Source organism: Epinephelus moara, chromosome 9 (genome assembly GCF_006386435.1).
Source record: "Epinephelus moara isolate mb chromosome 9, YSFRI_EMoa_1.0, whole genome shotgun sequence".
In the NCBI taxonomy this organism is placed as follows: Eukaryota; Metazoa; Chordata; class Actinopteri; order Perciformes; family Serranidae; genus Epinephelus; species Epinephelus moara.
This window is the reverse complement of record NC_065514.1, coordinates 3351522-3365744: the sequence shown is the minus strand read 5'-3', so window position 1 is coordinate 3365744 and position 14223 is coordinate 3351522. Positions and strand designations below refer to the sequence as shown.

The 14223-nt window shown below is 43.1% G+C and overlaps 2 protein-coding genes across 2 annotated transcripts in view; both read right to left on the bottom strand.

The window, feature by feature from the left end:
- Nucleotides 1-14223, bottom strand: part of LOC126396068 (uncharacterized) — a 737953-nt gene that overhangs the window by 140217 nt on the left and 583513 nt on the right. The gene's annotated exons all lie outside the window — the stretch shown is intronic.
- Nucleotides 1-14223, bottom strand: part of LOC126396036 (GDNF family receptor alpha-2-like) — a 157299-nt gene that overhangs the window by 68307 nt on the left and 74769 nt on the right. Inside the window, exon 3 of the mRNA XM_050053862.1 lies at nucleotides 12370-12447. Coding sequence (XP_049909819.1) covers nucleotides 12370-12447 — 78 coding nt within the window. The remainder of the gene's footprint in view (nucleotides 1-12369; nucleotides 12448-14223) is intronic.

Sequence of the window (14223 nt, the reverse complement as noted above, 5' to 3'; positions counted from 1 at the left end):
CCCGTTAAAGGGTTTTTTTGGGGAGTTTTTCCTGATCAGCTGTGAGGGTCATAAGGACAGAGGGATGTCGTATGCTCTAAAGCCCTGTGAGGCAAATTGTGATTTGTGATATTGGGCTTTATAAATAAAATTGATTGATTGATTGATTGATTGATTGATTGATTGATATCAGCGTTTTTAAAGTGACATAGTATCTGAGCTGACTTTGTCAGGAGGTGGAGGGGATGGTGGATGGTGTGACGCAAAGCTTCAGAACGCTGTTCAACACCAACAAACAACAAAACTGTTTAAAAAACTGCTGTCAAAGACCTTTTTGTCCATGACGTAAACAAGACGATGATGAGCTACAAATTGATGAGACGTGATAAAAATGTTGGTGGTGGTCTATTGGACGTTGAAAGCCAAGAGGATGTTTCCATTGGTGTGAGTTGTGAGCTGTAATTCAGCAGTAAATAATCAGCCGCGTGTGTCTGACTGTGGATGGTGGAACTGCTGAATGGATTTGTGGAGTTTGTTAGTTGCAGCGATGGCTGTTAGCAGCTAGCTCCACTTGTTAGCTGCTGAATGGCAGTGGAGCAAGCAGCAACTGGCTGGTGTTAGTGATTTGCTTTGATTCTTTCAAACCATATGAATGAATGCCTGAAGTTATTTGTTTTACTACGACTTTATGTTCCTGATATTACTGAAGTCTGCTGCTGAATTCAGCTTCATCTTTCCCTTGGTAGACGAGCGGCGCATTAGCTTGTAAACATCAGGTTTATTCACTTTATATGGAGCTAGAATTAAAACAGAGTTATGTTAAATGTTTGCCTCGTGTGTTACTGTCTGTTTATTATCATAAATCATCTTTTAGGAGTAGATGTTTATTGTAAGCTAGCTCAGGCTCTGTTAAATTTAACAATATACAAAGTGAGCAAGGTGAGCTAATCGCTAGCATGCTTAGTTAAAAAGGAAAACAACAAATGCTTTGAGACGCCTGTCAGAGACGACAGAGGTATCATCATGTCATGTCATCTGAGGTGTAACAGGTGGAGTGCTCCACATGTTTTATCTCCAAATCGCTCTAGAAAAGAGGATTAGCAGACAGTTAGCATACTGTTAGCCTACCATTACCGTAGGAAAACACTGGTTCTGGTTCAGCACCAAAAGCTGCACCTATAATTCACGCAAGGTATCATGGGGGAATAAAGTGGAAGCAAAGCTCAGTTTTCCTTAGTAAGACACCATGTTTGTGTTTAGGGAGAATTTTTGTTATAATCTATACTGGATGAAAACACACAGGCTGTGGTACGTTATGGCCACAGTGACGTTAAAAGCTTCCAGAGGACATTCGCTGTCTTCAGTCACCAGGAGTTCAGGATTGAATTTATCCCCCCGCACAAAATGGACTGTCCCAAATAAAGTGTGTAGAAGACAGGTGATAGGTGCGTAGCCAAAACATACCCACTAACATGAACCCACATTGGCCAACGCAGTTGCTACATCAAAAAGGGGCGGGTATGTTGACACCAACCAACATGACATGGAAGCTTCAATGTCCTAAATGTCAGAAATGTTCTTGTTAACAGAACAATTTCTGACGTCTAAATGTGCATTTGAACACAGCGGTTTTTACACCCCTATTACTTTCAATGTACAACCCCACACCGGCGGCGTCAGCACTCCTGGACACACCGCCCTGCGGCACTTCACACCACTGTCCTATTTCCAGCCTCACCCCCCCCCCTGGATTAAATGCACTTTTGCCTCACTCACTCTCTGCTTGTACAGACCAGCTCCTGTAGCAGCTCCTTTTCTCTGCTCCTGTAGCAGCTCGACTCCTCTCCTCACCATGGATGTATGAAGAGAACTCTGTAGCTGTTGCTGTGTCTCGCGTGTGATGAAGAGTGGATGAGGAGAGACTTGTTGTTGAGGTTGAGAAATATCCCGAGCTAAACAACCCACAGTCCTGTCATTATAAAGACAATGGCCAGAAAGATACTTCCTGTTGAGTCACAGCTCTGGAGATCAGCTCTACAGGTGAGAAATCAGCTTTAATTAGACGCTGTCCACATGATCTGAAGCTCATGCAGAGGTGGAGGACGTACAGATCTTTCAGTAAAAGTAGTGATAACTTTGCCTGGTCATCTGGTGATGAGCTGCAGTGCAACATGTCTGGTGTGTGTGAGGGGCGCCACTTGATGCTTCATCAGTGTGTTTGCAGCTGAAGAATCACACACAGCTGCTTCATTCCAGCAGGTACACCCATCAAACTGTTGGGTCCAGGCTCTGCTGGAAGGCTGAGTGTTTCAGCTTCAGTGGGATTTTCTTCCTCTGGAACAAAAACCTGTAACTTCCTGTTTCACCTCAGCTCTCTATAACTTCCATAGATCGGCGCCAGGATCAACACACGGTGTAATAAAGAGACCGTACAGAACGTGACATTTACCAACTCCAAAAAAAGTTACTCTTTAATATCACTTGAACGACTTGAGCCGTGAACAAACAACAGAAAACAGCCTCATGAATTAAAAATAAGCAGCGCGGAGCAGAGCAGCAGATTTAAACCTCGGCGCCGAGGAGATGCACTAATTGTGTGTTGACACAAGCTGGATACAAAACCGTCTTCAAACAGACACGTTTCCTTTTTTCATCAGTGTGATATTTTCATTAGTGTCAGACTGTTTAACCCTCTCAACCCGAGGCGCCTCCCCGCATCATCACCTCCATCTTTACTGCATCGCCTGGCTACCTCGCAGCACAGAGGAGAAGAAGAAGAAGAGGAAGATAGGAGGGCAGCATTTGAAAGGGAACAGATATATATAGAGAGAAAGAGAGCAAAGTATCCGGGGCAGGAGAGCAGGCCAATTAGAGAGTTGCCCCAGGTCGTCCTGTTATCTTCCTCACACACAGCTTCAACAGGATCAACACACAAAGCCCTGCCCTGGGGTGTGCACACAACACACACACACACACACACACACACACACACACACACACATATCCAACCACACATAATGTTTTATTAAAACACTGTGTGCTCGGCTGTCCCTTCTCCATCACACACACACACACACATATACAGTATACACCACTGAGACACGATCTAACAAGGTCAACAGCAGAACTGGAGGGAGGAAGTGGGCGTCAGCGAGCGGGGGAAGAGAAGGGGAGTAGGAGGGGAAAAGAGGCCGGGCTGTGACTGAGAGAACGGAGGAAGACGTGAAGAAGAACCGAAGGCGCTGAAGGAGTGCCAGACGCTCTCTCCGGTTAGCAGGAAGTCCAGGAGGACTGCTCGCTCAGTTTGAAACAAACAGTAATAACGTTTGTGTCACAGCACCTGGAACAGACTGTACGAGAGGTTCGTCTTTAAAAACAAAACCTTACAGAATGTACGGCTGCAGGTCTGTGGGTTCCTGCAGAGCTCAGGCTGGTCTCACTGATTGTTCATATGTTTTCCTACAAAAACAAATGCACCCAAATTCATATACATATTTTGAAAGGCTGCGATCACGTGACCAATGCGCTGACAGCAGTAAACAAGGAAGCAGTCCTGAGTAAGGAGGCAGGCTGGGGTCATTCTCAGGTACGTCCTCACCATGTTTCTTTTCCCAAACCTAACCTCAGTAACTTTACGTTAATTATGTAACTGTACGTTAAGGATGTAACGTCATTCGTATGGTGCAGATACGTAGAATATCATACGAACCGTTGTAAGGGGATACGTTGGTCTGTGACAACCATTTGACCAGCAAAGACCAGGCCAATAAAGATCAAGAGTTAGAAAAGTTTATTGCATATGATGGATTAAAGGTCTGAGGGACAGGATGAAGGGATGAAGGGATGGGGGGATGAAGAGGGAGGGAACAACACTCGGTCTCCAAGTCTTCTCAGAAATGTTTTTCGTTTGTTTTTCTATGAAGAGAAATGCACCCAAATACATACATGTCGTACGTATCATGTTTTGAAAGCTGCTATCATTCTCTCTAGGTGCATTCAGGTAAGAAAATATTAATGAATCCCAGATTTATACTAAAGTGTTCGTACACACTGTTTAAGCACAGATTTGTGCGTACGAACTGTTTGTGAATAAACCCCGACACAATAAATGATTACACTATAAAAGTGTGGACACAGCGTATGGATTTAAGTTACTTTAACAAATTAAAAGCAGTAAAAGCTTTAATTAAAATTTTATTTTATTCCAGTTTGTTGCCAAGAAATTTCCATTTATTCATTTTCCTTTTACAGAGTGTGTAAACTATATCGGAGTTATATCTGCTCTCCTGCAGCAAGAGAGACAACATAATTATATGAATCTGAAACTGCATTCAAGTAGCAACAGGCTAATCCTTATCCAAATCCTAATCCAGAGCTAATCCTAATCTAGTCCATTAAAATCCAAATCAAATAGTTTTCTCACTAAATCTTGCTTTTCATATACTTTCCATAACTTTGTCCTGTCGTCTAAAATCTGACCTCAAAGTGCACAAACGGCAGCTGAGTCGACGTAAAAACATGTGACGTCGTTCATCTTTGAAAAATTGAAGACATTAAATCTTTTTTCAGAGACTCTGCGTGTCACCTGTTTGTCTTCATGTCTATCACCGTCTTTGTCTTCCCACCTCGGCTCAGCCTGACAAAGTGTCTCGTCATAACAGCGAGTCCCACAAGCCGCTGCTAAACTCGTCACAGAGGACGAGTCATTACTCTCACTTCAGCCTGTCTTCAGCGGCTGCCAGAAACATTTAGGACTGACTTCAGTTTTTAACTTATCGCTGGTAATCCCCGAAGGGCCTCAAGTGCGTTCTCACAAAATTAACAAGATTAAAAGTAATGTTTTAATTTGGTTGTGACTTTGAAGCAGGAAGCTGCAGCAAAATGTACTTTGAGATCTTTTCATGAACCCTGAAGCTGAAGAAGTGTGAGGGACCACAAGTCTGGAGAAAAGTACAGAAATAATCAGCAGTTAATATGTTTGAAATAGTGAAAGAATTGAAGTGGCAGTCAAAATACTATGACACACTGAAAGAATGGCAGCTAGAGCAGAAGTGCTGAAAGAGCTGAAGTTCTCTTCACTGTAAAGATGAAGAGCTGAAAGGATTTGAAGTGTCAGTAACTGGAACAGGAACTGGAATCAGTGTTGTAATAAAATGAAGTAATGTGTCATTCCAGGTGCACAATAATGACTTAATGTGGTGAAAGAATTACTGATGAAAGTGATGACTGTTTCCTGCCAATATAATATGGGTGTTTTGTAGCAACCTGTCATTTTCTTTCCTGCTGCTTTTAAGGCACCAAACATGGGTGTTTTGTTGTGACCTGTCACTGTGTGACCTGTGGCATTCTAGGCACCAAACATGGATTTTTGGTGGCGATGTGTCACTGTGTTTCCTGCTGCTTTTTAGGCTCCAAACATAGGTGTTTTGCAGCAACCTGTCATTGCGTTTCCTGCAGCTCTTTAGGCACCAAACATAGGTGTTTTGCAGCAACCTGTCACTGCGTTTCCTGCTGCTTTTTAGGCAGCAAACACGGGTGTTTTGTAGCAACCTGTCACTGTGTTTCCTGCAGCTCTTTAGGCACCAAACATAGGTGTTTTGTAGCAACCTGTCACTGCGTTTCCTGCTGCTTTTTAGGCAGCAAACATGGGTGTTTTGTAGCAACCTGTCACTGCGTTTCCTGCAGCTCTTTAGGCACCAAACATAGGTGTTTTGCAGCAACCTGTCATTGCGTTTCCTGCTGCTTTTAAGGCAGCAAACATGGGTGTTTTGTAGCGACCTGTCACTGCGTTTCCTGCTGCTTTTTAGGCACCAAACATGAGTGTTTTGTAGCAACTTGTCACTGCGTTTCCTACTGCTTTTTAGGCAGCAAACATGGGTGTTTTGTAGCGACCTGTCACTGCGTTTCCTGCTGCTTTTTAGGCAGCAAACACGGGTGTTTTGTAGCAACCTGTCACTGTGTTTCCTGCTGCTTTTAAGGCACCAAACATGGGTGTTTTGTAGCAACCTGTCACTGTGTTTCCTGCAGCTCTATAGGCACCAAACATAGGTGTTTTGTAGCGACCTGTCACTGTGTTTCCTGCAGCTCTTTAGGCGCCAAACAAGGGTATTTTGTAGCAACCTGTCACTGCGTTTCCTGCTGCTTTTTAGGCAGCAAACACGGGTGTTCTGTAGCAACCTGTCACTGCGTTTCCTGCTGCTTTTTAGGCAGCAAACACGGGTGTTTTGTAGCAACCTGTCACTGCGTTTCCTGCTGCTTTTAAGGCACCAAACATGGATGTTTTGTAGCAACCTGTCACTGCGTTTCCTGCTGCTTTTTAGGCTCCAAACATGGGTGTTTTGTAGCAACCTGTCATTGCGTTTCCTGCTGCTTTTTAGGCAGCAAACAAGGGTGTTTTGTAGCAACCTGTCACTGCGTTTCCTGCTGCTTTTTAGGCAGCAAACACGGGTGTTTTGTAGCAACCTGTCACTGCGTTTCCTGCTGCTTTTTAGGCAGCAAACATGGGTGTTTTGTAGCGACCTGTCACTGTGTTTCCTGCTGCTCTTTAGGCACCAAACATAGGTGTTTTGTAGCGACCTGTCACTGTGTTTCCTGCAGCATTTTAGGCAGCAAACATGGGTGTTTTGTAGCGACCTCTCACTGTGTTTCCTGCAGCTCTTTAGGCACCAAACATAGGTGTTTTGTAGCGACCTGTCACTGCGTTTCCTGCTGCTTTGCACAGAGGCAAAATTCAGCAGTGGTATGAGGTGCACCACACAGCAGCAGTTTTTGATGCTGAAGTAAAAAGAGTAAGGAAGTCTGCGTAGGCCGAACTGTCAGGACATGTGTCAGTGGTAACAGTAGGTAAAGTCTCAGTTAAAGGTGAAGTGATGAAAACACTTCAGGTGTTCAGACTGTAAGCAGTTGAAGTGTCCTCTGGTCTGTCAGCTACGTTATTTTATTTAGTGCAGCATTCACACACATTTCATTTCACTGTGACAGCAGAGTGTAGGAATATAAGGAAATACACAAAATGACACACACACACACACACACACACACACACACACACAGATCTTCATGTTGTTTTCTCTGAATCTACAGTACGATACACACACACACACACACACTGATGCAGCTGTGTCAGTAGGAAGCGTCTTACTGTTCTGTCCCCTGTGGATAGATTATCTCCTCTGCTCTGCTTTCTGCTTCTGCAGCCTCTCGTCTCACATTTCCTCTTCACCTTCCTTCTCTTCTTTCCTTCTCCTCTCTCCCTTTTTCTCATCTCCTCTACTATATCTCCTCTAATGTGTCCTTCTCTCCTGTCCTCCCCTCTTATGTCCTTTCGTTGTGTCCCTTTCTATTTTTCTTGTTTCCGCTAATCTTTCCTCCTTTCTCGCCTGCTTGTCTCCTCTACTCTTCCTCTCGTTTCCATGTTTCCTTGCTTTCCTTCTTTCCTTTTCTCTTGTCTTGTCTCCTCTCTCTCGCCTCCTTGTCTCCTGTACTCTTCCTCTCTTTTCCATGTTTCCTTGCCTTCCTTCTTTCCTTTTCTCCTTTCTCACCTCCTTGTCTTCTCTTGTCGCCTCCACATTTCCTCTCCTTCTTTCCTTTTGTCTCGTCTTGTCTCCTTTCTCATGTCTTTGTCCTCTCTTGTCTCCTCTCCTCTTCCTCTCTTATTTCCTCTAGTCTTGTCTCCTCTCTCATCTCCTTGTCTTATCTTGTCTCCCCTCTTTTCCATGTTTCCTCTCCTATTTCCTCTCCTCTTCGTCTTTCCTTTTCTATTGTCTTTCCTCCTCTTTCACCTCCTTGTCTCCTCTACTCTTCCTCTCTTTTCTATCCTTTCCTCTCCTCCTTTATTCATCTTTTCCTTGTTTCCTCCCCCCATTTCCTCCTCTCGTATCTGCTGTTGGTTTTTTAAACAAATTCAAACCGCTGATGTTGCGTCGTTGTGTTTCCTCGTTTCTTTCCCATGATTCATAGTGACAGTGTAAACATGGATCTCGTGCTGTGATGTTTATGATGTCTTGTATGTATCTGTGTTTTTTTTTTGTATGTGTTGTTTTTTTTCCACATCTCTTTGTTTTGTCTCTTTATTTCCTCATCCTGTTTCCTTCCACCCTATCCTCTCCTCTTTTCTCCTTTCCTTGTCTCCCTTTCTCTGCAACAGAAACTCATCTGATCATGCTGAAGTAGGATTGTAAAAGCTGAAGCCTCTGTGAACTCGTGACGAGGTTTTCAGTTGTGGACGAGCGAATGAAAGACGACCCACGTGTCGTCTCTGAGGCTGAAGACACATGGAGCTCTTTAATGGATGCAGATTTAAAAAGATGAAAATTGAGATGAGAAATGAGGGAGAGGAGTTATTTATTTGGAGCAGAGGAGTGATGAGTCCTGGTCATCAACTGTGAAGTGATTGTGTCTGATTAAGAGAGCATCTGAGAACCACGAGGACACAAACAACATGCTAATGAGTTTAGCTCCTGCTGAGTTCTGGCTGAATATTAATGTTCACCTTGGACGCACTGATCTGATGCCGAGTGTATCTGAGCTGATGGTGACCTCATTAAGCTCAGGTACAACCCAACGACAGGAACAATCCATTAACTGTAAAATAAAACGGAGTGTTTCTGATATTCATTCAGTAATGACGGTTTTATAGGCAGCAAAGTTGGGTGTTTTGTAGCAACCTGTCACTGTGTTACCTGTGGCTTTTTAGACAAAAAACATGGGTGCTTTGTAGCTACCTGTCACAAGATTTCCTGCAGCATTTTAAGCACCAAATGTGGGTGTTTTGTAGCAACCTGTCACTCGGTTTCTAACTGCTTTTTTTGACGTTTTGTAGCAACCTGTCACTGTGTTACCTGTGGCTTTTTAGACAAAAAACATGGGTGCTTTGTAGCAACATGTCACGAGATTTCCTGAAGCATTTTAGGCATCAAACATGGGTGTTTTATAGCTACCTGTCACTAAATTTTCTGCAGCATTTTAAGCACTAAATGTGGGTGTTTTATAGCAACCTGTCACTCAGTTCCTAACTGCTTTTTGGGATGTTTTGTAGCAACCTGTCACTGTGTTTCCTGCAGCTTTTTAAGCACCAAACATGGGTGTTTAATAGCAACCTGTCACTGTGTTTCCTGCAGCTTTTTAAGCACCAAACATGGGTGTTTAATAGCAACCTATCATCTCATTCCCTGCAGCTTTTTAGGCATCAGATTTGGGTGTTTTGAAGTAACCTGTGTTTACAGCAGCTTTTTAGGGCAACAAATGTGTGCTTTGTGCCAACCTGTCACTGTGCTTGCAGCTATGTTTTAGGCTTCAAACATGGGTGTTTTGTAGCAACCTGTCACTGTGTTCCCAAACCAAACCACATGTTGACCACAGCGTTGTTGAAACAAACAAAACCACAACATATCAACGTACAAATGTAACATATCCGTGGTTTGTAGAAACGTAACGATGTGCCGATTGGTTTGGTTCAGTCTGTTGAGAATACAGCATTTATATTCTTTCAATCATTTATTTTAATATCCTAATAATGTATGACGTATTTGATTGATATAAAGATACACAATGCAGGAAAATTAAGAATTAGAATTAGCAGTCATAACTCAGGGACAGAGGGGAGACGGCTAAAACAAGGCAACAAATTGAGGTAAAGAACAGACATGTAGAAAGTAGAAGTAACAGGTGTATTTATAAATATATATGTGAATATATATTTAAAAAGGCAGCGGTGCATTCCTGCACTCAGTGTCGTTTTCTTTCTTTGGATGAAGAACCTCTGACTCCATGTGCCTAAACATATTTCCATCTCGTCCTGGCTCTCCATCACGCCATCAGCAGTCCACTGATTGGTCATACTACATTAGAGCTGCTGCACAACACACACACACACACACACACACACACACACACTCACTCTGCGTCTGTGTCCGCCTCACACACGTTTCTGAGGAGTGTTTAAATGTCAGAAGCCCCGAGCGATACATCGTCATTTACACTTTCTCTGGGTGTGTGTGTGTGTGTGGTCAAACAGCTGTGAAATAGACTCGCAGCTCTGTAAATTGGGTTCTGCTCTCTCAGATTAACACAACACAAGTACAAACATGGTCAAAGCAGGAGAGCTGCAGCCAATGCAACTTCAAAAGCACTTTCTCTCCCCGTATCTTTCCCTCTCAGAGAGCGCAGCCGTGCAGGTGCCGTGTAACATCTCAATTATTTCCAATATCCGACCTATAACAGCGCCAGAAAACACCACATCAGTCCCCACACCGCTGCTCATACATGTGCAGCAGCGGAGGGTGTGTGTTCTATGTTTGTTAAAGCTGTTTGCAGTGTGTCCGCCGCTCTCAAATCACCTGTCGACTGGAATCTGAAAGCATGATGTGAAGATTCACAGTGAGGGAGTGTCTGAATGCTCCAAGCAGATAAAGAGGAAACAAGAGGGGAGGGGGAGGGGGAGATAAGAGGATAATACAGAAGTGTGTTAAATAGCAGTGGCAGAAGAAAGAGCACTGGAACATTAAAGTATGTTTCAGACAAGAGTGTCGCAAATTGATTGGAGGGAAAGGCTAGGCGTGACAGAGTGTTTGTGAATATGGAGCTGGGTGTGAGTGTTTGTGACAAAGGCAGCTCCCAAAGAAGTTAACTGTTTGTAGACGTGAAAGAAACAGCAGTCAGAAACCGGAGTCAACACCCGACGGCTGTAGGTTACAGTCTCCATCCATGTCAGTGAAAACATGGATGCTTCACACACAGAAGATCTATACAATCAGCACAGTTTCAAGATTAGAGTCACCAATTCAGTATCTGACCAAATGTCTTTGGTCTTAGACATTTGTGTCAAGTTTGGTCAGAATCAGCATATGAATTTTTGAGTTATGGCCAAAATCCTATTTTGTGAGGTTACAGTGACCTTTGAACCCCAAATTCTTCATTGTTGAGTCCAAGTGGACGTTTGTGCCAAATTTGAAGAAATTCCCTGACATAGTTCTTGAGATATCACGTTGACCAGAATGGTCCAATGTTGCATTCACAAGAATAGACAGACAAAGTCACAGTCACCTTGACCTTTGACCACCAAATTCTAATCAGTTCAATGTTGAGTCCAAGTGGATGTTTGTGCCAAATTTGAAGAAATTCCCTCAAGGCTTGTTGAGATATTGCTTTTACGAGAAAGAGGCGGCAAGTGACATTGACCTTGGCCTTTACCCACCAAAATGTCCTCAGTTCATTGTTGAGTCCAAGTGGACATTTGTGCCAAATTGTAAAACAAAAATTTCACTCAAGGCATTCCTAAGATACTTAAGATAAGCCTTCATAAGATAACACTTTCGAAAGAATGAGACAGACAAGGTCGCAGTGACTTTGACCTTTGGCTTACGCTCAACAAAATCCAATTAGTTCATTGTTGCATCCAAATGGGCGGAGCACTGTGGGTCGGAATAGCCAGAAACCCATGCTGTCTTGTATACAGCAGAACATCCTGGTATTTTTGGCATACTGCATTTGACAAACTATATACTGGGACATACTAAATATTTTCCTGCCATACTAAATAATGTGGTAGTGTGAGAACACACAGCATGTTTAGGGATAAAACACTCATGTTTGGTGACACAAAAGCTGCTGGAAAAGCAGGGACAGGTCGAAGACATACACCCAGGTTTGGTGGTGGAAATGCTGCAAAACAATCCCAGCAGGAAAAGCAGCGATGTCTCTGTAACTAAAACAGTGACCTGACACTATGAAACACCCACATTTGGGGCCTAAACAGCTGCTAAAAATCCAGCAATGACTTAAACACAAACTAGTTTTGTTGTTTGTTGGTCTTGAGCAGTGGTTATACTTGTATGCTACATCACTTTAGAAACGTTGATACGATACATATGTTATGTATTCATGGTTTGCAGAAACGTGCAATGGCAATATTTTGTTCTGGTGATCTGGAACCTTTAATGGCGGACACATTGTCTGATACCAACGTGTATGTGACAATATGGACGATAAAAACATAATGAAAAATGAACACACTGGTTTTCTCTCTGCCCTGAGAATAATGAGAAATGTGCTGTGGTGCATGGGAATTTTGGAAGGAAAACAGGTTTTCATGAAAGGGACGCTTCAGTTGAAGTCTCTCTCTCTCACACACATACACACACACACACACACACACACACACAGTCGTAATTACAAAGACACGCATTCATTCACACACTCACAGATGGGGAGAGCTGTTCAGTTCATCTTAATCAGCGGGAGAGCCACCGAGATTTGTATTCTTCTTGGTAATCCCCCCCAACATCCCAGAGACTATCACTCACTGCTGCTGCAACCTTGATAAGTGTGTGTCAGGCGGCTCAATCTGCTCCAAAACACACGCACACACACACACACACACTGCAGCGGTACCTGAGATGATGGAGGCATGTCGGAATTCCTCTGAGAAATGGATCGGCTCGTAGGGAGATGTCTCGTAAAACTCTTCCCCTGAAAAACAAGAGAAACAGAAAAGTGTTCAGCTGGAGAACACAGACACACACACACACACACACACACACACATACACACACACACACACACACACACACACATACAGACACACACACACACACACGCAGCAGCCTTGTCTGCGTTGCCAGGTACACACCTGACCATCTGGCTCTACCTGGAAACTACCTTCAAAGTCAAATTGTCCGTGCTGTCGTGTAAAAATGCTCACAGCAGCAATCTTCGATTTTATTTCAGCTCCAAAAATACATCAGGGACTGTAGGAAATTTATTACAGCGGGGGAGGGGGGCTGAATCTTATATTTCATATACAGATGAATTACCACATCATAGTTTTACCAGTCCAGTGTCTCTGACAGTCTCCATCCATGTCAGTGAAAACATGGATGCTTCACACACAGCAGATCTATACAATCAGCACAGTTTCAAGATTAGAGTCACCAATTCAGTATCTGACCAAATGTCTCCCCTTCTGTTCCTGAGATATGACGTTAAAACATGATGATGTCACAGTCAAGCTGACCTTTGACCTTTTGACCTTCATTATTTTATCCTGTTTGACATTTGTGTCAAGTTTGGTCAGAATTAGTGTCTGAATTCTTGAGTTATGGCCAAAAACATATTTTGTGGGGTCACACTGACCTTTGAACCCCAAATTTCATTGTTGAGTCATGGACGTTCGTGCCAAATTTGAAGAAATTCTCCCATGTAGTTTTTGAACTATCACACTCACAAGAATGAGATGGATGCAAGGTCACAGTGACTTTTAACTACGGAAATCTAATCCGTTGATCGTTAAATCCAAGTGGGTGTTTCTGCTAAATTTGAAAACCTATACTCAAAGTGTTCTTGAGATATCACATGCACAAGAATGAACAGACAAGGTCATAGTGACCTTGACCTTTGACCACAAAATTCTAATTAGTTCAGTCCAAGTGGACGTTTGTGCCAAATTTGAGGAAATTGCCTCAAGTTGTTCTCGAGATATCACGTTGACAATGTGAGACAGACAAGGTCACAGTGACCTTGACCTTTAGCCTTTGACCGCCAACATCTGATCAGTTTATCGATTCTTGAGATATTGCATTCACAAAATGAGACAGACACAAGGTCACAGTGACCTTTGATCTATGACCACCAATTTCTAATAAATTCATCCATGACTCAAAGTGGACGTTTGTGCCAAATTTGAAGAAATTCCCTCAAGTTGTTCTTGAGATATCACGTTCACAAAATAGGATGTATGAAAGGTCACAGTGACCTTTGACCTTTGACCATCAAAATCTAATCAGTTGATTGTTAAATCCAAGTGGACGTTTGTGCCAAACTTGAACAAATTCTCTAAAGGTATACTTGATATATCACACTGACAATGTGAGACAGACGAGGTCACAGTGACCTTAACCTTTGACCTATGACCACTGAGTGCATGTTTGTGCCAAATTTGAAAAAATTCCCTCACACGTTCTTGAAATGTTGAGTTCACGAGAATGGAACCGACGTAGAGACGTAGAGAACAGGAGTCCATGGACCAATGGGTGATGTCACGGTGGCTCCGTCCATTATTTCATTCGTCTCATTCGCCCCCTCTGAAGCTTCGATTAACGGTAAATATTTGTCCTTGAAGCTTCGATGCACAGACAGAACATGAATTTATTGTTTTACCAGCAGAAACAGAGACCCATCAGGTCTGTGTTTTTCTACCTATTTTGTGCCATTACTGGATCAGAGGAGTCATTTGATGTGACAACATGT